At 34.2% G+C, this 22461-nt stretch overlaps 1 protein-coding gene across 2 annotated transcripts in view; it reads right to left on the bottom strand.

Annotated features, from left to right (window-relative positions):
• EPHA3 (EPH receptor A3) overlaps window positions 1-22461 on the bottom strand; it is a 337528-nt gene that overhangs the window by 109326 nt on the left and 205741 nt on the right. For both annotated transcript variants that reach the window (XM_037152357.2, XM_037152358.2), the window contains exons 4-5: window positions 18029-18184; window positions 17009-17344 (exon numbers count right to left, since the gene is read on the bottom strand). In XM_037152357.2, coding sequence (XP_037008252.2) covers window positions 17009-17344; window positions 18029-18184 — 492 coding nt within the window. The remainder of the gene's footprint in view (window positions 1-17008; window positions 17345-18028; window positions 18185-22461) is intronic.

Below are 22461 nucleotides of genomic sequence, written 5' to 3'. Positions count from 1 at the left end.
ATCTTTAGCTCCTTCCTGTTATAATCAGGACCTTGGGGAAGGAGGGAGTGGCCATCACTTTTTCATACTTCCATTTAAAACATATTTATAATATAGTGTTAATTATGGAAACAAAATACAGGTGAAAATTTTGCTTTTTCCACAGAACTAACATAAGCAATTATTCAGTGATGGATTCAGATACACCCTCCCCCCCCCCGGAAAAAGTAACAAAGTGAGAATTATTAAACCATGATCAAGGGCCACCTCTCATATGGTCCCCATGCTGCTGGTTTCATGAAGCTCAAGTTATTATCACATCTTCAGGTTAAAGAAATGGCAGGGAATGGGCAGAGAAGAGAATGACACAGGTCTGTGGAGTTAAATGCTTAGAAAATGCTCATCTTATCTCCAGGAATCCTCACAAGGGGAATTTCATTAAGTAAAAGCAACCCTTGAGTATTCCCTAGACTAAACTGTGAAACATTTTTGAAAAGCATAAAATCCTTATTTATGGCAAGAATGTTTGAAATTCAAAAGATAAATGCCATTTGGAATGCAAGCATGTTCTAGGTATCTAATAGGTAATGGGACACAGCTGTAATAACAGCCACTGAACCAGGGGCCTCTCTATGTCATGTCGTTAGTTGACTTGTTATAAGTTGATCTTCTAGCCCTTTTTTATAAGGGCCACTGGGGTAAAAAATAAATATATCATCTACTGAACATCTGTGGTTCTGTCACAAAGCCTCACTCATATCAACTTTCATGCTTATGTCTTAGGTTACACATGACACCCTTTTAAAAATGGATCTTAACAAAATGTATAGATTAGAAACTCATTGGTCTTTATTTCCAGAAGACAAAGAATATAAGCAGGCCTGGGCTTTGCCTTGGGCAACACTAATACATCATTTTTCTCCTCACTGTTTTAGTGTATTCTTTTGGATTCAAAAGCACACGTGCATTCTAGGTAAGATTCTGAAGGTGAACATTTCATATATGAGATTTTAAGTGAGCAAAGATATGCCAAGTGTGAAAGCTATTGCCTTAGTAAATTATCAAATTGTGATTCAGTCTTAAGAACACACAATTAGTGGCAAATTTTGCTTGAGTTCTTATTTTTAAATAAACCTCTCTGGTCATATGAGAGGTTATTTCTTTCATCTTTTCAATGACCAAATAAAAAAATGCCTGTTCCCTTTTAAAGAAAACAGGGAAAGTGAATGAAATATTTGAAGTAAGTAGGAAATCCTGCCAGGCATAAAATATTCCAGAAAAAATATACCTTGTTTTTCAGACTATAAGACGCACCTCCCAAATCTGGGATGAATAATGGTTGTTAATGCTGTTATTGAGTTCTGTTTATATTTACATTGGTAAAATATTATGTTATTTATGTTATTAAATATTTTCCCATACTTTGATTTAATTTTTTAAAATTTTCCTCTTCTAAAACCTAAGTGTATCTTATGGTCCAAAAAATAAACACCATAAATTTATACAATAAAATCAATGATAGATATAAAACACATAATACAGTTATGAGGAGCTTGTTATTGTAGATAAGGAAAGACAAATGGAAGAAAGGAAGGAAGGAAGGAAGGAAGGAAGAAAGAAAGAAAGAAAGAAAGAAAGAAAGAAAGAAAGAAAGAAAGAAAGAAAGAAAGAAAGAAAGAAAGAATCCACTTAGGAGAAATTTTGAATAATCTAAACAAGGTATTTTAGAACTAGGGTTATAGCAATGGATGTGAACAGAAGTGGTTAGGATTCCCTTCATATTTAGAAGGCATATTTTTTAGAATATGCTGATTGATCCAACACAAGGTGTAAGAGAAAGAGAGGCATAAAGGATGACTTCACCTGCTTGATCCGAATCACATGGACAGAAGCAGTTGTCACTACCTCGGATGGAGAGATCTGTGGGTTACTGACCCTGTATTGTGACAGCCCATGAGGCAGTATTAATGTGGAACAATTTTACTACTCAGTCTTCTACCTTTACCCTTGGTGGCTTGTGAAAGGATCCTAGGTGTGTTATACGGACAAACATTTCTTACCTAATTAGTCATAAACATTTAGCTAAGTGATATTAATTTTTCATTTATAGGAGTAAAGTCCTGTGTTCAGATACATTTTAGGGAGAGAAAAATGAGGCACTGTATTATCATCTCATGATATGATAGCTATCATATTATCATATCATATGATGATAGCTATCATTTAGCTATAATCATAGCTAAATACAAATTTAAATTTGTATTTAAATTTAATTGTATTTACTTTAAATATAATTAAACAGTGTATTTAATTAAGTACACTGTTACATTATGAGACTTATGGTATGTGGTTGAAGCAAAATTCCTGAAAACAGTGGGTTATTTACTGAAAACTGGGAAATACTATTGTGTTGTAAAGACCTGAGTTCAAATTCTTCTCAGACACTTATGTTATAGATAAATGGGGCTAGATTAGTAACTTCCTGAAAACATTTTCTTCTTCTATTAATAATGGAAATAATGCTTAGATTACAGTGTTGTTTTTAAGGCTTAAATGATATCTATGAACTAGTACGGTATTTGGCAAATACCTGACACTACGCACTTGGGTTGCTACTATAAATAACAATTATTTTGATATTGTACCCATTCAAAAATTCCTTTAGGCTACTACAAGTCAAAGATACACACAAATATATACCATATATTTAATGCCTACTAGTGTAGCTGAATTAGAAATTGCTAGTGAGAGTAATGTTACTGCCTGAATAATTTTACAAAACAAATTTCATTCAGTATTCTAAAAATTATAGCAAATAATGACATAAATATCAGAATTACAACTGAAATGTATTTAAATTTTAGAATCTTCTCAAGCATTACCCAAGAAGACAAATTATTATATTTTAACAAAGTATATATGCAGATTGACCTGGACAAAGAATGGTGAATTATTCCTTCATTCTTCTGATAGACTTTTTCTTGAAACTCCTTTCAATAGTTTTTAACTATTATTACTTTTAATAGGGAGACTGAGCAGTATATTTTAGCTTTTACAAACAGATAATCTTTATAAACATGGATGTCCTAGTAAATATTAGCAGACACATATTAGCTGGCACACTCTCATCTCATCAGTGCTAAATTATGGCCATACACCTTCAAAATAATTATAATTCTTCTTTATAATGACTGCTATGAACATTTCTAAAATTTTGATGCTTTCTTAATTACTTAATGAGCTAGTTTTATGATAATTACTAGTAATTATATTTTAGGGCATTCTATAGTTTCAAAGACTTTGTGTGGTAGCTGCTTGTAAATCTACATGTTTTACTGACTAGAAGGTTCCTAATGACAAAAACTTGATTGATCAGTAAGTGAATAAATGGATAAACAGATAGGTAAAGAAGATTGATGTGGGAAGTTTCAGTAACAGCTATAAATATTTGGTCTCATCCCATTACTATAAGTTCACATTTTTGACTAAGTGCTTTATACAAACCAGACATTCAAATTGAGAGACCAATTGATAGTTGCACATGCAACTAGCTCTAAATTTGCAGTACAATTTGAAGTGTTTATTTCTTTTCCTATTCCTCTTAGTGAAAATCTTGGGGATAATAAACTGATTTTTAGCGTGACATCACAAAAAAAATCACACACAAAATGATAATTTTAAAAATATCTACTTTAGTGATGAAAAAACAGATTAAACTATTACACATAATTTGGCATTATGTGTGAATTCAAGATAAAGATGTTTTCTTGGGTAACTTCCCCGAGCAGCTGATGACTGTTGAAATCTCTTGGCAGCTGGCCTTGCCTGCCTTTTCTTGGCTAAACCAGGCAATTTCATGCTGGTTTCTTAAAACCTTTAAGATTTCCTACTAAACTGAGAGCTCCTCAAAGACAGTAGCTACATCTTAATCATATCATCATTTTTTCCAAAGGCATCCAGCATAGTACCTGGCTCACACCAGGTGCTCAGTAAATGCTTAGGAAACAGAAAAAAGCAATTAATCAAGTGTGTTATTTATTGCCAAGAAAACCCGAGGTCATCTAAAAGTTATTTTGATCTTCAAGTGTTTATTTGTTATTAAATATTTCAAATGTTTATAAAGATATTAACTACCAAGAACTTATCACTTATAAGTAGCAGGCACTGTAATAATTGCTTATATAAGTATTTATTCTTATCTTCATCACATATTGATTTAGAATATTAAATAGATAAGACAGTTAAGAATAAAAAAATATACAAGTCTAAATAATGTAGTTAAAAAGAGACTTTTATCGTCTGAGGCTTGTTAGACATCATACTCTCTCTAGAACTTTATATATTTACAAATATACAAACAGACACACACATTTATATACCTAACTAATAAATTGTTGTAAAAGCTAGTTCTTTATCTAGCTATTTTATATTGGGACTTTTTAAAGGACATCTATCTTGTATCTATAATAATAAGAGTTTATGAAAGTAGCTTGAAATAGAAATATACCTTATGTAAGATTAATGATATTCATTTTTTAAACTTTACAGGAAAATATTTCAAATTAAATGAAAATTTTCTACCATGTCAATTCATATCAAGAAATAAGTATGTTATCTCAGATGTCAACTATGGAAAGCTTCTTGAAAGCATTTTAATAGAAGGAAAACAAAACAAGCTTTACTCAGTAAAACAGAAGCAGAAAATACTTTCTTTGGAATGGTGGTATCTGCATGATTAATTTGATATAATTCCCTCTTAGATGATATACAACATTATTTTCCACAGAAGGACAAAGATAGACAAACTCTGTCCCAAAAGTGTATTAAAATAATATGATGAACGAAACAAAAGTACATGAGATGCAACATTTTTCTTTAACATGTCTGCAGTAAATATTTTGGGGACATTTAGACTTTTCCTATATATATAGTAAACTTACTAAAATGTACTTGAAATTACTAAAATTATAGTGATTAAAAGTAAAAGGTGGGCATTACCTAAATGATTGCAAAAATATGTTTTATGTCACTACATGGTCCCCAGTTAAATTTAACTATTTTAACTCTTTATCCAGAATAATTGTTAAAATATTATTTCACCACTTGATTTCTTCCTTATATCTGTTTACTTTTTCTTTTTTTTCTTTTAGATTTTATTTATATATCTTTAGAAGGGAAGGGAAGGAGAGAGGGAAAGAAAATCAATGTATGGTTGCTTCTCATGCGACCCTTGCTGGGAACTGGCCCCTGCTGGGAACCGGCCTGCAACCCAGGCATGTGCCCTGACTGGGAATCGAACCGCTATCTTTTGGTTTATAGGCCCGTGCTCAATCCACTGAGCTACACCAGCCAGGGCTTGTTTACTTTTTCTTTAATCCTTATAGATGTTTTTCTTGACTATCCCTTTCTTATTCTTAACAAGCCTTCATTTTTCTTGGTGTCTTTGGGTCTTGCCTTACCCCAGGTTTCAGAATTATGGACCAGTAACTCCAAATTTCCATTAGACATTTTTTTTAGACCTTCTCGTGGGCACCTGGGTGCTGGCACAAAGCCAATATATACACATACATATGTGTGTGTCATGAATGAAACAAAAATAGCTTATTAAATTGAGGGTTGTCATATAACAGCACATGAATTATGAAAATTGGGGCTTAAACCCATTGTATCACACCAAAGTAGAGTGTTTGAGAACTTAAACTCCTATGTTTCATTATTTGTGTTATTTTGTTTTCACTTACCAAAGGAGTGTATTTTTCCCCTAGAGCATGGACAACATGATTCTGCTGGAAGCAGGACACAGGAACTTAAGTGCTTCCTCGACAACCTCAACTCTCAGACATTTTATTTAGTTTTCACAACAATCTGTATATCATCATCACCATTATCATTACATATCTATTTCAAAAAACATACAAATTCCAGTAAGTCTAATAACTTCCTTAAATTCATTTTAAACAAAATTAGGAATGAATGCATAAATAAACCAAATTTATATATTAAAAATAATTACTTAAATATTAACTAGCCACACCTGGACTGACAACTAGACTTTTGATACCTCATTTCACTTCTTTCACAGACATCCCAAAAGTCTCTACTCTAACACCCAACCTCCGCTTTAAAGCTATTTTTGAATACAGTTGTGACCAGAGAGAGATTTTCTTTCTGTTGGCTTGCTAGGATTATTTTTTTGCTATTGAAGTGCAAATGAAAAACAGTAGGAGGCAATTTCTGGATGATGACAAATTGTGGAGATAAATGCTTAAAATTAACATTGATTAAGTATGATCCTTCAAAGGTACTTCAGAAGTTTAGGAGTTTTACTATTTGGTTTTGGCAAAAAAGATTGGATGAAGAGCTTCCTAATAAAGTAATTCAGATTTCAAGTACTTATCAGTGCTGCTGAAATAATGTGAAATTATGTTTATTTATTTATTATTGTTATTGTTCAAGTAATTATATAGTCTGTGTTTTAGGCAGTCAACACCTTATATGATGCCATCTTCATATATTATAGTATAGTATATTTAGTATAGTATACTTATTATAGTATATTTATTATATTATATTTATTATATTTATTATATTAGTATATAATTCAGTCATACTTATATTTTTGGCAAAGCCTCTTCTCCTTCCTGAGCCATATATAGACAAATAATATTTTAGCAGTAAAAAAGCAGAAATTTTGGAGTTATGTAATTATGGACAGGACAATTAACCACTTAAAGTTTTTAAAATTTGTTTTAAAAAGTAAATAAAATAATAATGTGATAGACTAATCCTGGTAAGAGGCATTATATCAGCAATTGTACTGATGAAGCAGGGTTGAAAATGTGAGCTTCCCATATTTTGGCTTCTACATCCTTTGGCTTGGTGTGAATGTTACAGAATGTCAGGGACCCTGTATGTGAGGGTGCCATACCTCACGGTTCTTTTCATTTGGATGCTACTGCAATAATTTTATGGCAGATGACTGTGAACCCCCTTAAAAGAGGGGTGCCTTCTATTCCATTTAAGCATGGCACTGTGTTTATAGAATCAGAGAGTCAGAGTCCTGGGCTATATCATAGTTGTTAACAGTGCTATAATACTCCTGGAGACACCAAAAGATAATAAACAGTTTATTATAAAAGAGTCTGGCCTGTGGTAGTAAGACTTTTGCTTTTGAGGACAGAGTGTCTTTTTCTCCTAAATATTTGGTTTTGTTCAATTTCTCAGTTATTTGTATATATTTCAGTTATTCTCTAAGGACTTACATTTAAGGACTCTATAGGATTATAGCACATTTTAAAAATAACTGATATCTTTTTACTGTGTTTGAGATTAAAAATCTTCTGTTTGGGAAAATAAGACTAAGAAATATTTCTGTTGAATAAATATTTTTGTTCTTTTGAAAAGATGCAGTGAAGATGGCACAAGTCAGCATGAAATTACTATTTATTTCTTAATGTCTGGGTGCTTTATCTAACACTGTATTTCCTCCTCTAGCTGGTTTGTTGATATTCCTAATTTTGTGAGCATCCATTAGGAGAAGCCACCTGCAAAAAAGATTCACATACTCTTCCAGGCAAGTCTGCTCCTTTAATTGTAGTATTATTAAGGGTTGGATTTGAAGCTGGGGTGAGAATTCAGTAGATCCTGGAAGCCCCCAAACTGTTGTCATTTTTAAGCTCATGTAAAGGCTCTGAGTAACTGTCAGGGTATTAAATGGTTCTGCTTTTGTGCAGCTTCTTGCTCATTCTGCAGATATGCACTGTGCCTCCACACCACGGTGTGATGGCTGAAAGGCATCATTAATGGGTTAAATGATGTGGAATGCTTCAGGCACATCACTGCACACTGATGTGACCAGATGTACAGGTATCTGCCTCAATCCCAAATCAAGGAGAAAGAGGCTAAATTACCACACAAGTAAAATGCACCAGGAAATCATAATATATATGTCCGCATATAATCTGTGGGCATGATTCAGACCTCACTTGTTTGATGAGAGACATAAAATGTTAAGGCTTTAATTCTTAGGGTTTATTAATCCCACAAATAAAAAAAGGAGGAAATTCATCAGAGTACATTTCTAGAATCTTATCTCTACTGTTTCACAGTTGATTTTCACTGTGTTTTAACACTTTGATTTACTGCACTGATGCTGCAAAACGCCTTCTTTCACATTCTGAAAAAATATGTATGTACTTCTGATGTCTGCTTTACTTCCAAGGTACATGATTACATGGCAGTGTATGTTTCTATCGTGACTATGTCAGTATGTGCCCACAGTTTAGTAGCTTCACATCTTTTCTACCTTTATTTATAAATGTTTCCTTTTTTGGAAATGTTCGAGGTTGCCTGGCTGTCTTTGACATGAGGTGTTCCTCTGTCACATCTATTTATGTTATTTCTAAATGCCAATAGAGTGACGAGGTAGACAGAGGAAACATATTTCGAAATCAGGAATATAAAATATTAAAAATGTCTTCTTTATTAATGTAAAAATAAAATAAATTCTAAACTTAAATAGCTCTGATAGTTTAGTATTCATTTTAAAAAGTGTATATTGTTTACTCAATTTATTAAAGATTTCTACTTATTTTTCTACAAATGGATGGTGATATTTTGTTCTGTGAAGAACCAAGTCATGAAATCATAGGTATAAAAGCTTCCAAAATTGTTTATAAGAAGTGAGTTGATAAAGGTCAAATATTTTATTAATGAAAAATTATACTACTAATGAAGTTTTGAACTATAATCCCAGAATCACAAAAAATAAACAAGGGAAAAATTATGATGGGTTGTGTAGTTCATATGTTTCATGTGATGGATAGCAATTTGTGACTAGAAAAATAGAGGGAGGATTCACCTCTGATCATCAAACTCAGTGCATAGTGAGACAATTCTGTCTAAAGTCAAGGAAGGAATGTTTTGGTTATATCACATAGTCTCTGAGATGTCATGCTTCATTAAATTAATTAATAGTCCTTTAATAAAAAATCAGTAAAAAGAAGTCAAATTCTCTTGGTTTTAAAGAACATTATCTACTGGTTATGTTTCAAGGAGAGAGAGGGTAACTGTGATATTCCTGACTAAGATCAAATACTTTATAAAGTCCTACCAATAACAGTTGGTTCCCTCTCCCTTCATATTTTTGTAAACAACATAATTTATAACGATTCATTTTCATTATTGTAGATAGAAACTATATTATAAATAGAAGCTGAAGGTAAATAGAACATCAATTTGTTTTTGCTAAAGGGATATTAATGGGATAATTAATAAGTTGATTAATATCTGTAGATGAGATCATAATATGGAACAATATTAATGCCTTGATTTTGATAACTGTACTGAGGTTACATAAAAAAGTGTCATTTTTCTTGAAATTCACACTGAAGTATTTAAGAGCAAGTGGTATAATATCTGCAAGTTACCCTCACATGGTTCGTAAATAAATAATACCTACAGAAGATGAGGGAGAGAGATAAAGTAAATGTAGGGGAACATTAACTCTTAAGAAATCTGGGTGAAATTACATTATGTAACATAGTACTATTCTGTAACACTTTCATACATGTGAACACATCAAATTTTATGGCATAAATTACACACGTACATTCAGAACTCTGATAGGGTGCATTGGAAAAAGAAAGAAAGGTCCATACACTCCAGAGAAGTAGCAAAGTCAGGAAGTCAGGATAATCTTCACAGAGAAAAAAGTAGGTTTAAAAAATGAAAAAAATATATGCATACATACACACATATTTCCATTTAAACCTACTGGAAATATATATACATATATATATATACACACACATATATATTTCCATTTAAAACACATATAAATACTACTAAATTATATATATATAAACATATCTTTTTATTTAATATACACAAATGCATATTTCTACCTAAAATATATAAAATATACATATATATATATATGGAATGTGCTTGCCTGGATCAAAAATTCAAGGTTCAGGGAGGTGTTCAAAAAGGTAATACTGGACCCATACAAGGGGTCAGAAAATGAAGGGACATCTCTGTAAACTAATGTCAATCACAACAAACACAGTGGTGTTTACCTAGGCCTCCAGATAAAGCTGTTCAACTACAGGACTCCAAGGAGAAACGGTCCAAAGACTGATGGTGGTTTAATGTCATCAATCAGGAATCCAAGCAGAAAAAACAACAAATTTCTAAAATATTTTTATATTGACATGATCCAAATTTTTTAATGCCATTTTAAACTTGAGAATAATAATTGCAGATAATGCTAATACTTATTTAAATCAATGATGTCATTTATTTCATACTTTCATTGTAATTCAGGTATTCCCATACTAAAAATTATATTTATTGACTTCATTTCCTGCTGTTATCAAGATTGAGCCTCTTAAAACACAGATTAATTTATGTTACTCTTCCATGTAACATGTGTAGCTGTACTCATTCAAGTTGAATGAGTACAGCTTTGCCTCTTATAACTGTTCTTACCTCTTAACAAGACCTGTGTCTCTTCTCAGCCCAGCTTTACTGTTACCCAGAGGACTTGCCTTCAGTGTTGTGCTACATGTACTTCCCTTCCTTCACACCTATCCAATGTACTTTTGTTTTTCAAAGTACATCTAAACTTTTCAACGTTTTCCAAAAAAATAATTGCCGCTTTTTGACCCATTTAATTACATAGTATTTTATGTAAATTTATTTATGTAATTTTTAAAAGTCGACTTAGATTATAAATTTATGAATGGCTGAGGCATATATTATGCAACCATAAAAGAGGCATTTAAATATATTTGTTGATCCATTAACTATTTTTAAAAATATCTCTGTGAAAAAAAGATGCTGGGCAGTAGAATATTTCTATTTAAGTGAATATATTTCAGTTCCAAGTCTCTTCTATCTTGGCATCTCAATATACTTAAAAGAGTGACTATTATAATCTATGATATTATTTATTTATAAATGTTATAACTAGAGATCTGAAATCTAACACTAAATGTGGAGGGAAAAGTATGAGGATTTAAAACAATTTTAAATCAGCAGCATGTGAGAACTTCTTAAAAGCAGAAGATGAACCATACATGATTCCTAAGGTTAAAATCTGGTTACTGGGCCCTGATCAGTGTGGCTCAGCTGGTTGGCATTGTCCTGCAAAGGGAAAGGTCCCCAGTTGGATCCCCAGTCAGGGTACATTCCTGGGTTTTGGTTTGGTCCCTGGTTGTGCCACATATGAGAAGAAACTGCTATTTTTCTCTCTCATCAATGTTTCCCTTTCTTTTTCCTCTGTCAAAAAGTAAATAGATAATCTTTTTTAAGAGCTGGCGAACTGGGAAAATGGTAGTTTTAGTAGTAGAGATGAAATTAATGTGGGGAACCCTGGCCAGGTAACAGTTGTAACATTATCCCAATAGGCCAAGGTTGCAGGTTCAATCCTCGGTCAGGACATATACATGAAGTGACCAAGGAATACATCAATAGATAAAACAACAAATCAATCTTCTCTCTCCTCTCTTTCCCTTCCTCTTGCTCTAAGATGAATTTTTTAAAAATAAGGAAAGAAAGTGGTTTGAGGAAGAACATGTTTTAATTTTCAAATGATGGAAATTTCCATTACACAACCATTCATCAGTCAGTAAACATTTAAGTGACTACAAGGGCTAGAAGGCATTGTTCTAAGAAAAAGAAACACAAACGAGCACATCAGACAATGTCCACACCCAAATGAAACTGATATCACAGTGTAACACAATGTAACAAACAGAGGCACGAATAGGAAATCATGACTTTTGTCAAAAGGTTACTTGCTGTCCAGTAAGAGAAAAAACAAACTGCATTATAAATGCGAGAATAAAAGGTGAAGGAAGAATTACTTTATTAAAACATTTAATTATAGATTGAAAATTAGGAGAAACTAAGATAAAATCTTGAAGACTCAAACAATGTATAATGCCTGCACACACTTAATGGGTGTGTTGTTATTGCTTCTGCTGTGATTTAATTATTTGTATCTTTATCTAAGATGAAGAAAAACCTATGCAATATAAATGGCAAAGAAAAAGAGCTGAGAGAGTACTTGTTAAAGATGGTAAAAGGGAAGGAGATTTGCTTACGGGAACTAGGAGTCAACAGAAGTTAGGGAGTACAGAAAGGAGAAATTATATTTAAAGAAGTGGGAGAGAGTAGTGTTTCCTTTTCATTCTTAAGTTTCATGGTCTTAATAAGTTGGGGTGTAAGAGGAAAAACACACTCAAGTGTCTCCCCTCCTCTCAATACTCCACTCACAGAACAGTTCACTTCTAGTCACCGAATGTATTGGTTGTTTTCCCATACCAAGCAATTCTGCAAACCAGCTTAGTGTCCTACAACTACAACTCATTAGTTATGACACTGTCTACCCAGAGTTAGCATTAGATCTGACAGATTAAAGGCTTCAGGCCAACCAGACTCGCCCTGACTCCCTTTCAAGATGCCAGTTTCAAGTCTGGGCTGTTATCTGTGCTTCTGACTCACCAGCTATTAAAAAAAGAAAGAGAGATTCCCATGACCTTCTTCTCTGGTCCAATTTTTTGCTAGAATGGTTCACAGAAATCAGGAAAACATTGTACTTACTAGATTGTCAGTTTATTATGCAATAATATAATGGGAAGAACCACATAGAAGAAATGCACAGGGCAACGTATGGGACAAGGGGCACAGAGCTACCATGCTTTCAGTTGGCCTGTCACCTACCAGCACCTACATGTGTTTGCCAACACAGAAGATCTCTGAACGCCCTCCTTTGGGCTTTCCAGGAGGTGTTATTGCCTAGACACAACTGATTAAACCAATTGCCATGGGAGATTGAACTCTACCTTCAGCACCCCTCCTCTTCCCAGAGGTGGGTGGGAGGTAAGGGGACTGAAAGGTCCAAGCTTCTAATGATGGGTTTAGTTCAACTGGCAACCAGCCCCTATCCTTAAGGGTTTCCCAAAAGTCACTTCACTAATATTAATTCAGGTAGGTTGAAAGAGATTGTTATGAATAATAAAATTACCTTCATTGCCCTTATCTTTTAGGAAATTCCAAGGGCTTTATGAGCTCTGTGCTGTAGACTAGGATCAAAACCAAATGATCTATTTCTTATTATAAATCTGTTTCACAAAAGGAAAATCATTGGTGGAGAATAAGGGAATAAACAAAGAAGATTGGCTTTGGGGGACAGTGGAGGCGATAAGGAGGGTCTCCTGCAGAATATCCCTAGGAAACCCTGTGATGTATGGCTGAGAAGTGAGGACCGAGTTTACTGTGGATGGCATGGGTTACAGCAGACTTTCCAAGCAAAGCTCCTCTTTGTCTTGAAGGCAGCATTTATCTTTGTAGACACATGCATGAATCACAGGATGGCAGAAAAATAGGAAAATAGAAGTCGAAAGTGAATTGGAGTTGTGAGACTTAAGTGGAAGTTTGTTCTGGATGAAATATTTAAAAAGTTTCTCAAATCTCAGTTTCTCCAGCTGTAAAATGGGAGCAGGGCTAGATCACAAAATGGTATGCCCATAACTTCTCTGTTAGTACCCCCATACTAGTCTGAGATCATTATATGTTACAGGATAATGGGGGGGAGTGCAAATTTTATGATGGAGGTTGAGAATAATTAGAAATGGATATTATGCTAATGTTTCAGGACAATTTTTTCCAGAACTAAAAAGTGAATATACTCATTCAAGGCAGAATACATGAAGTAGCAATTCATACTAAATTATGAATTCACAGAGTTTTGCTTTGGAATCTGCAGTTCTTTCTATACATGTTTGGCTGATGAATTCACAAATACCATCGTCATGTAGATGCTGAGTTTTTTATCATACTTTTTGAAAGTGTACAGCACTGAGAAGTAACACTGGAATTTACAACATAATCTGCCACATTTAGAAGGTGTCTTATCGTGTGGTCATCTCATGGCTTTTAAACCATAATCAAGAAAAATATCAACCGGCCCAGTCTCACAAACTAGATTAAAAGGGACAAATTCACGTTTCCCTTTTGTGTCCATGTCAAAGATAAGCTAGGAGTAATTTAAACACCATGGAATCATATCTGTCACAGTCATATCTATCTGGTGGCATGGAGTTCACTTTTTAAGGCTACAAGTCCATTAACCTTCACAAGAATGAAATAAAGAAAAACAAAGAAACACTCTCTGGAGAAATGCATCACTTCTAATCTTGTTTATATATCTTAACTGAGGGAATTTAAGGACTGAACCAAAACCTCTACCTCCCCAGGCACACACACAAAAATATATAAACTCTGAAATAAATAAATCTGTAAAATGCCTAGCAGTGAGTATTGTAGATAAATTTGTGATTATATAAAAAAGGGAGTGGGTTTAGGAAGAGTAACAGCCATCATCCCTGTTGAAGCTCTGTCTTGCCCTGTGATTTGTAACCAGGAGGCCAAAGCATCAACCCCATTTATTTTTAATGTCTTGGTCTGCTCCTGGCTGCTGCCACTTTCCCTAGGTTCATTCACGGTATATATCTGAAACTATTCTTCGTTTCCCAATAAATGTACTGTTGGAAAGCCAGAGGCTGATGATAAGGTAGGACACGGGAGTTCTTGCTTGTTTTTATATGTTTCTGTTTGACTCAGGAGATAATTATAACACAGATTGATGCTCTCATTTTAAACAAGGTAGTAAATCAGCATGAAACATAGGATTTGGGAAAGCCATTTGCCACATAATTATAATTCCTTAAAATTCTTGTGTTCGTTAAATATGGGAAGCTATAATCATGTGATACATAGCAATAGCATTACTCTTTTTCTTTCCTGTCATGGAAGATAGTTAAATAAACTTGTCAAGCATTTTTAAATATTATTGGTTGCAAAGTTTAAATATCATTAGCTGAAGCAAAGCAAAAACTTACATTAGTTGGTCTAGGATCTAGCTTCAAGTGGGAGAAATTACAGATTCAGGAAGCAAAGTTAAAATATGCAGTGATTCAATGCACTTTGTTTAAGAGTCAGGTCTTTTCCACAAATGAAGTTTATATATTATCACGACACCACTACAAGTGTAGCATTTTGATTGGTAGAGAAAGTAGAAGCAAAGTAGAAATAAGCGAGGAGTCTAGAATCAGAAAGAGACAGATTTGAGGATGGACCCAGTCACGGGCCATATTCAAAATAATGTATCAATGAGAACGTCAGGGACATAGATCCCTCAAGAGGGTGCAGTCCTGGCACAGAGCTCTAGAAACCCGTATCATGACAGGATTCACACTTTTGGTTGCCTGCTTATGAAGGGGAGGATTGGGCGGATTTAAGTTTCTGGGTTTAGGAGGCTACTCAGTGCACTGGGGGAATTAACCAGAACAAATGCACTTCTGTACAAACCTGTAGAAGTACTTAAAACTACTTCTAACCAACATAGAAGTCGTACAACATTTTAACAATAAGCAGAGTCACAGAGGTGTTGACTTGCTGGATACTAGCCCTGGATGGCACCCATTGTTTGTTTACTTTGGTAGTTAAAGTATCACTGAGCTAGCCAAGTGAGAGAAAATGAAGTGATGAGTTTTTTGGCTCCTTATTGGGCAGCTCTACAACCGCTCCCAGCAGATGGAGAACTTAATCACTCCTTTCCCTTTTCCTAAGGCCTCCAGGGTACATACTTTCAGAGCCAAGGGATAGTCCTACTACAGAGCTGAGGGACTTCCAAAATTTTAGCCAAATGCAGAAAAGGAGCGAACATACACTCGATCCTGACTTCTAGTTTAGGGCTTATCATTCCTGGAAGCTGATTCAAGTACCTGTAGTTCGTATTCAGGCTGCACCCTGTCTCTTCCTTTCCTCTTCTTCTGACTCCAATGTTTATTGTTGCTCAGAAATGATACAGTAATATCTCTGCATTAAACGGTCTGGAATGCATTCCTACTTATGATATCTTATAACGACCATTATGTACATAAATGTCAACTTAACTTTGCACAAGCTAGTTGATTCCAAAAGAAAACTTTATTATTTATTCATCACAGTTTTCAATGATGGAGAAATGATCATCTTATCTCAAAGGAGCAGCCTTAGTATGTCTATATATACTCTGTAAAGCATGCCATTTCTATATGTTTGAGACAGTCACAGCTAAAATCCCATAAGTAATTTTGAATATCACGTCTTTAGAGACAATTATTTTACAAATCACAAGAATTATTAGAGAAGTAAGAAACACAGAAGATTTCATGAGTGATCGAAAGAACAAAATGTACTAACAGTAAAGAAAAAAGAAATGTGGTGGCTGTAAGATAAGGAAAGGTGAGAAGCTTGGCATTTTGTTTTTCCACTGCAAGTTTACAACCTGTCAATGTAGCATGTTTTTCATCAGGGAAGACTGTCAGTGGAAAGTATGGTTGGTGAAATCACCTAATCATTTACTCCAGGAGTTTTTTTAGATCAGTGCTTCTAAATGTTCTCCAAGAACAAGTTTCACTATGCTTCTCCACAAATTTTATATTTTGACTTTTTAAATACAAATTGTGGCTACTGAATAAAATAGTTTTTTCTTATTTTTAATGAACCAGAGAATTATAACTTTCCGAGCAATAATACTCAGAGCTACAGACAATCATAAGATATTGATTGAATACTCAATAACTACATCAAAAAAACAGATACAACTGTAACTAAGGTAAAGCCATTTCAAATTTTAAATATCCTCCATAACTTTTTCATAGATAAGGTTCAATGTCTAGATTCTTTGAAATAAGAAAATGCTTTGAAGAGACCCAAAGTACTATTTCCAGAGACCCAATTATTTAAAGATTCTAAATTGGGTAGCAATGGTTTGAATTACTTTAAAATCATCTAACAAATATGATTCATTCTCATTCGAAGAATTAAATTTTTTATGTAGCATAGCTATCTAAAAGTGATAGAAGAGGAAATCCTGAAATTCAAATCTTTTCCCCACCCTTTTCCCACCTTTGTCTGTCAAAACTCTTAATTGCCTCTGAAACTCGGGAGTGGGAAGCATCCGGCTGGTACTCACCTGCCTGATTAGTCGTAATGCTGACTGCAGCAAACTGTCTTGGTGGTGAGCTCAGTTCGGACACCCCGTTAATGGCATCAATCTCAAAGGTGTAGTTAGTGTGTGCCAGGAGGTCTGTCACTGTCACCGTGGTGTTGGTGAGTCCAAACTGTCGAGGAAGGAAGCGGACATTTGGGCTGCATGGCTCACACTGTTTGACATTCCACCCACATTTTTTACATATGATGTTGAAGGTAACATCTTTCCGGCCTCCTGTGTCCAGGGGCCAACTCCAGTCCAGGATAACCGAGGTCTCGTTTATATTAGAGATAACATTTCTTGGTGCAGATGGAGGTCCTGCAAAGTAGTTCAACAAAGATTAATGAGCCTCACTTCTGGTTTCTACTACAAGGGAAAGAGATAATTTACAATGGAACCGAAAGAGGTAAATAACCATCTTGTCTTTATTATATACTTTTAATTTGTCCTTAGAGGATCCATGAGATTATAGACACATGGATACAAGAGCACTGTACATTCCAAGCTGAGTGGGGGAGGTTTGACTCAAGATTGAATATGCTTCAGTAAGTCCAACAAAGACGGTTACCACTAAATTCAATGCCCTTGTGAATGGTTATGAAAACTTTAGTATTAGTTTTATAAATCTTAGTCCTTTCCCCCTATGACCTATGACCAACATAAACAAGAGGGAATTGAAATGTAAAAACACAATTCCCATGCTTGTAACCTTCTCCATCCTATCTAATACAATGAAAAATCTAAAACAAGATGCAGAAAACTTTATTTCTTTCTGGGTATCCTATTGCAGGAAGTACTTTAAAATTTCATTCATTTTGCATGATAAATGTTGCATTTGTGGTGAGCCAAGCATGGACAGTGAAGCAGAGAAAGCTTTCAATTTGCACATGGATAGCACAGGAAATGGGCCAAATGATTTAAACAAAGAAGAAACACAATAACAAGGAGAAAAATACAAAATAAAACAAACATGGAGGCATGGGTTGCAGCAGAACTACTCACGGGTACAAGCCATGGATGGAGGGTCTTTGTCTGCTCGGAAGTAATTATTCTCACACCTGCAGTTCACTGAACCATCTTCAGGAGTAGTACTGTGAGGTGGACACTTAGCGCACTTCATATTACCATCCAAAGCCTTGTAGAAACCCGGTCGACAAGCTACGAACAAAAGGACTCTTTTACAATTCTGTAATCATTTTGAAAATGTATGTTTGAAAATATGTAAAATACATTTTGGGATGCTAGGACATGCATTCACTATAAAAATTAAATTTTTCCTTCCAGCATTTATAGAAGCAAAAAACATGGCCCAGTGTAGTGTCTCCACATGCACATTTCAGTTTGCACCAAATGTTAAAGGGAAAAAAACCCCACAAGGTATAGATTATTTTGGCATGGAAGTGTGATGAAATTTCCAGCTCATGTTTTCGCAGCTTTTCTTGGCACTGGGATATTTGGGGAGAAAATAGAGCAAAGCCATGTTGTCATGTAGCTGCTCCCTGTTCAAGCATGAGCACTGTGTGGACTGCACTGCAGTTACGCTGGCATCGTGAGTGCATGAAACACAGAGTTTACTCTTGTATCATTATGTATTCACTATCGTATTATTCCCCACCTGAACAACTTTTGTTTTACATAAAAAGTAAACCTACTTTTGACCTGTATTATACACTTGCTGGCTGATCGGTTTCTACGTGCACAAATTTATCCCTACAAGCTGTACGCAACTGCAGGAAGAAATCATGCCTCCTTATAGTTCTCAGGAGCTGGGATTTTCCTTTCCTGCCTTGGCGGTGCCATTCTATGGTAGTGGCCTAAGACAAAGAGTGCAATATAGTTCTTTGTCCATATCTCAGCTACAAAGGAGGTACAATTTCTATTTAAATAAATGCATTTCCTTTTCTGTATATCAAATCTAGAGAGGTACAATTTCTATTTAAACTGATATACTTGTGAATTGTTACTAGATTAAAAGCTTTTTAAAATGACTCTGGTTACTTTCTTTCTTTCTGGCCATGTCTCTGAATGATGTGTTGTTGTTGTTGTTGTTTAACAGAATGAACTGGTTACTGAATATTGACTTTAGCTCCCTCTATTGTGTTATTTTTCATTTAATCTGATGTTAAAAATTTAAAATACTGTACTAATCGTTTTTGTTTGATCCATTTTCATAATTACATTGAGAACTGAATTCATGGTGAAAATCCCAGCAAGAAGCTCTTTGGCATTCCTCTAAGGAAAGGATTTGGGTCTAAATTTTTTGTGTCCTTCAGAATCTTTGGAAAGGAGTAATTTCTTGAATCTCTATAACTTGATTTCAGTGCTACACTAAAATTTGATGACTTAAAGTACTTACATATAGAATAGGCCCTATAGATTATCTTTATTATTAAAGTCCAGAATTTTCTTATATCAACTTTAGACTGTGAATAATAGGTATTTGCATTTAAGTAAAACCTGTGTAGTAGATATTAAGTTTTATAATCATTTAATGCATTTTGAAAGAGGACGTATTATATCCATAATAGCATATCTTCCTACTATAAGGTTCTTGAGAAATTACACTGCCAAGACAATTAGAATACTAACATGATAGCAGTCATTCATTTCACCTTGTTTACTAGCTCCAACTAAGAATGGCTGCTCTAGGAACATGTTACATTAAAGTGAACAATTTTTGGTGTCATATTGAAAGTCACTAAAAAGAAAGATTATTGCCCTAACCAAACATGGATTAGGTTTACAAACTTTTGAAGGCTGCCTGAGAGCATTGATTAGAAAGTTCTACTCATATCTCCTGTTATATTGCCCTGGAGGAAATTATATAAAGTATAAATAAACTATGCACTTAACTTCTGGTTTCAATTTAGCTCATCATTGAAGTGCCTTTAAATTTGCAAAGGGGCATTACTGAGTCTTTCAATATTAAGTGGCTCTGTTATTTTGTTTGCTTGTAAGTTTATCTATGGGTCTTTATTTGGAGCGCTTATAGTTTTTTATGACATTTAGCATAAAGGTATTAGTTAAACAATCAGTCACTTGTTGTTGCTATTATAAATAACTATACTATGTGATACTTAAGACAAGACAGTTATACAATGACATCTTAGCTACAACCCTACATCCAGGATTTCTGTAGTAACTTAAATGCTATCAGTGATAATAATAATTGATAAATTTAGAATTTAAGAATGCTAATATGAGCTAGTAACCTAGACTTGACCTAATTATTAATAAATAATCTTACAGATGACAATAGTACAATATAGGCAGGCCCATACACACAAAGTTTAATAAATATTTGTTAATCATTTACTCTTTTTCAGGCTATTGGACAACCTTTAAGATATAAATTATCTAACGCTGTCTGTCCCCAAGGTCCCCTGCAACTGGAAATGGGCCCCAGACATTTAACACAGGCCACGTGAGTGAGCACTCCATTCTTCTTGAGCTTTTGAAGGAGACCGCACAGAGGAATCTCATCTGAGAAAGGCCATGAAAAGATGGCAGGAGCTGGCCTGCGAGAGCATATTTAAATACACAAATAGATCAACATGAAAAGACAAACTGTTAAGCAGAGGAATGTGGTGGGTACAGTTGGCTGCATACTCAACATCCAAACTCTGCTTCCTGCTTGCTAATAGAATCCTGATTTGTTCAGAATGGCATCTCATCCAGTGCTCCCTTTACTCAGACTTCATTGCAAATAGTGATGAATGGCCAGAATTATGGCCAAAAAAATACAAACGGGAATCTGATGAAAGTCGTTGGGATAGCTTTTCTTTTTTTTTTCTCTCTACCTCATCTACATTATTCCAGAATTGATTATGGACATAATGGCTTACATGTGACAATAAGTTAAAAGCCAGGAAAATCAGAGAGATGTGTACTTTATACTTGTTGACCCAGCAAGCACCTATCTCAAGATTTATTATAATGTCAAAAAATAAAAGCTTATTTGTTTAAGTCACTGTGGTCAAGTTTGCCTTTACTCACAGCAGAACACATTTTTAAATGACATAGAAGACAAGGAGAATTCAGTTGATATGCATTGATTAAATACAATCATTGCTTAATAGAGCAAAAAAGATCCTAAGGATCGCATTGGCCAGCCTGTGCGTTCTATATCCTTTGGTGGACACTGCAACCCAGAACATTTAGTGACACACAGAGACAGGTCTAGCTGTAAACAAGATCTCTAAATTCTCCACCAAAGTTGTTCAATAAATCTGAGAATATAAGTAAGTAATTTATATTACTAACAAAATTATTACACTGGTAGGAAGCATGTATAAGAGGAAATTCTTTATATAGCATAATTTTAAAATTTTGCAATCAATCAATAATCTCTCTCCCTTGTAAATCAACTAGTGCTTAAATACATATCTACCTTTTATACCTTCTTTCTCTTCAAAATATTTTTATAAAAGAATTTGAAACTTTATCTTGAATGGCATAAATACTTATGTTTTAGTATCTTTGCTTATAATGGTAAGAGCTATGGTTTTAATTTGAAAACATCCCCTTCCCTACCTTGAATATAAAACTTGTAATATAACAATTTAAACATTTCTCTCATTTAAGCATTATTTTATAGAATGAGAACATTCAGTATATTTTTAAAAATCCACACAATAAGTAGAAAGTAAATATGTTATGTTTTCTTTTATTACTCAAGGGAAGTCTTGATGAAGTTATTACAGAATATTGAGGAAAATAGAGATCAGACAGGAAGGGTAAACAAACTGATACTAACTCAGATTTATCCAGTTTTAAATAAACAACTGCTGCTGTACAGTCAAAGCCCTTAGTAGGCCAGCTACTAAGGTAATACTTAACTAAGGTGATTACACACGTTCAAACTCTGCTGTCAAAACCACAGAATTCTGATTTATGTCTTCCTCAGCTCTCCCAGTGGAACATATTTGTAGCAGTCAGACAGTGGTAAAATTATCCACAGATTTCAGTCCCAAGGTAGTAAAACCAAAGAGTAATTAGCAGATTAAGATCCTTTAAGTGGGGACAAATTACCACCTTTTTTGTGTGTGGTCTGAGAGATGTTTTATACCTTTGCCGTAATAGAAATTCAACTAGTTAATGTGGCAAGAATTCTCATCTTTGATTTTGTGTTGATAAACCTAAGTAGGATGACCCATGAATCTAAATTAATAAACATTAAAATGGGAGATAACACCTCAAACCCTATTGGATATCATCATGGATTACTAAGAATCGGATCTGTTCATATAATGGTTGAATTTCATTAATTCACTCCATCGAACAAACATACTGATGTAAAATGACCAAGACACTTTATTGTGCTCAGTACTATAGTGATAAATGTCACAATTCAAGCTTTAAAGAGGAGACACTATTCCACATGTCATTGTAATTTTAGAAATAGATCTCCTCACTTGAGAATGTATATCATTGTT

Source organism: Artibeus jamaicensis, unplaced genomic scaffold (genome assembly GCF_021234435.1).
Source record: "Artibeus jamaicensis isolate MK-2021 breed Jamaican fruit bat unplaced genomic scaffold, CSHL_Jam_final contig_3113, whole genome shotgun sequence".
Lineage (NCBI taxonomy): Eukaryota > Metazoa > Chordata > Mammalia > Chiroptera > Phyllostomidae > Artibeus > Artibeus jamaicensis.
This window is presented reverse-complemented; position numbering and strand designations above follow the sequence as displayed.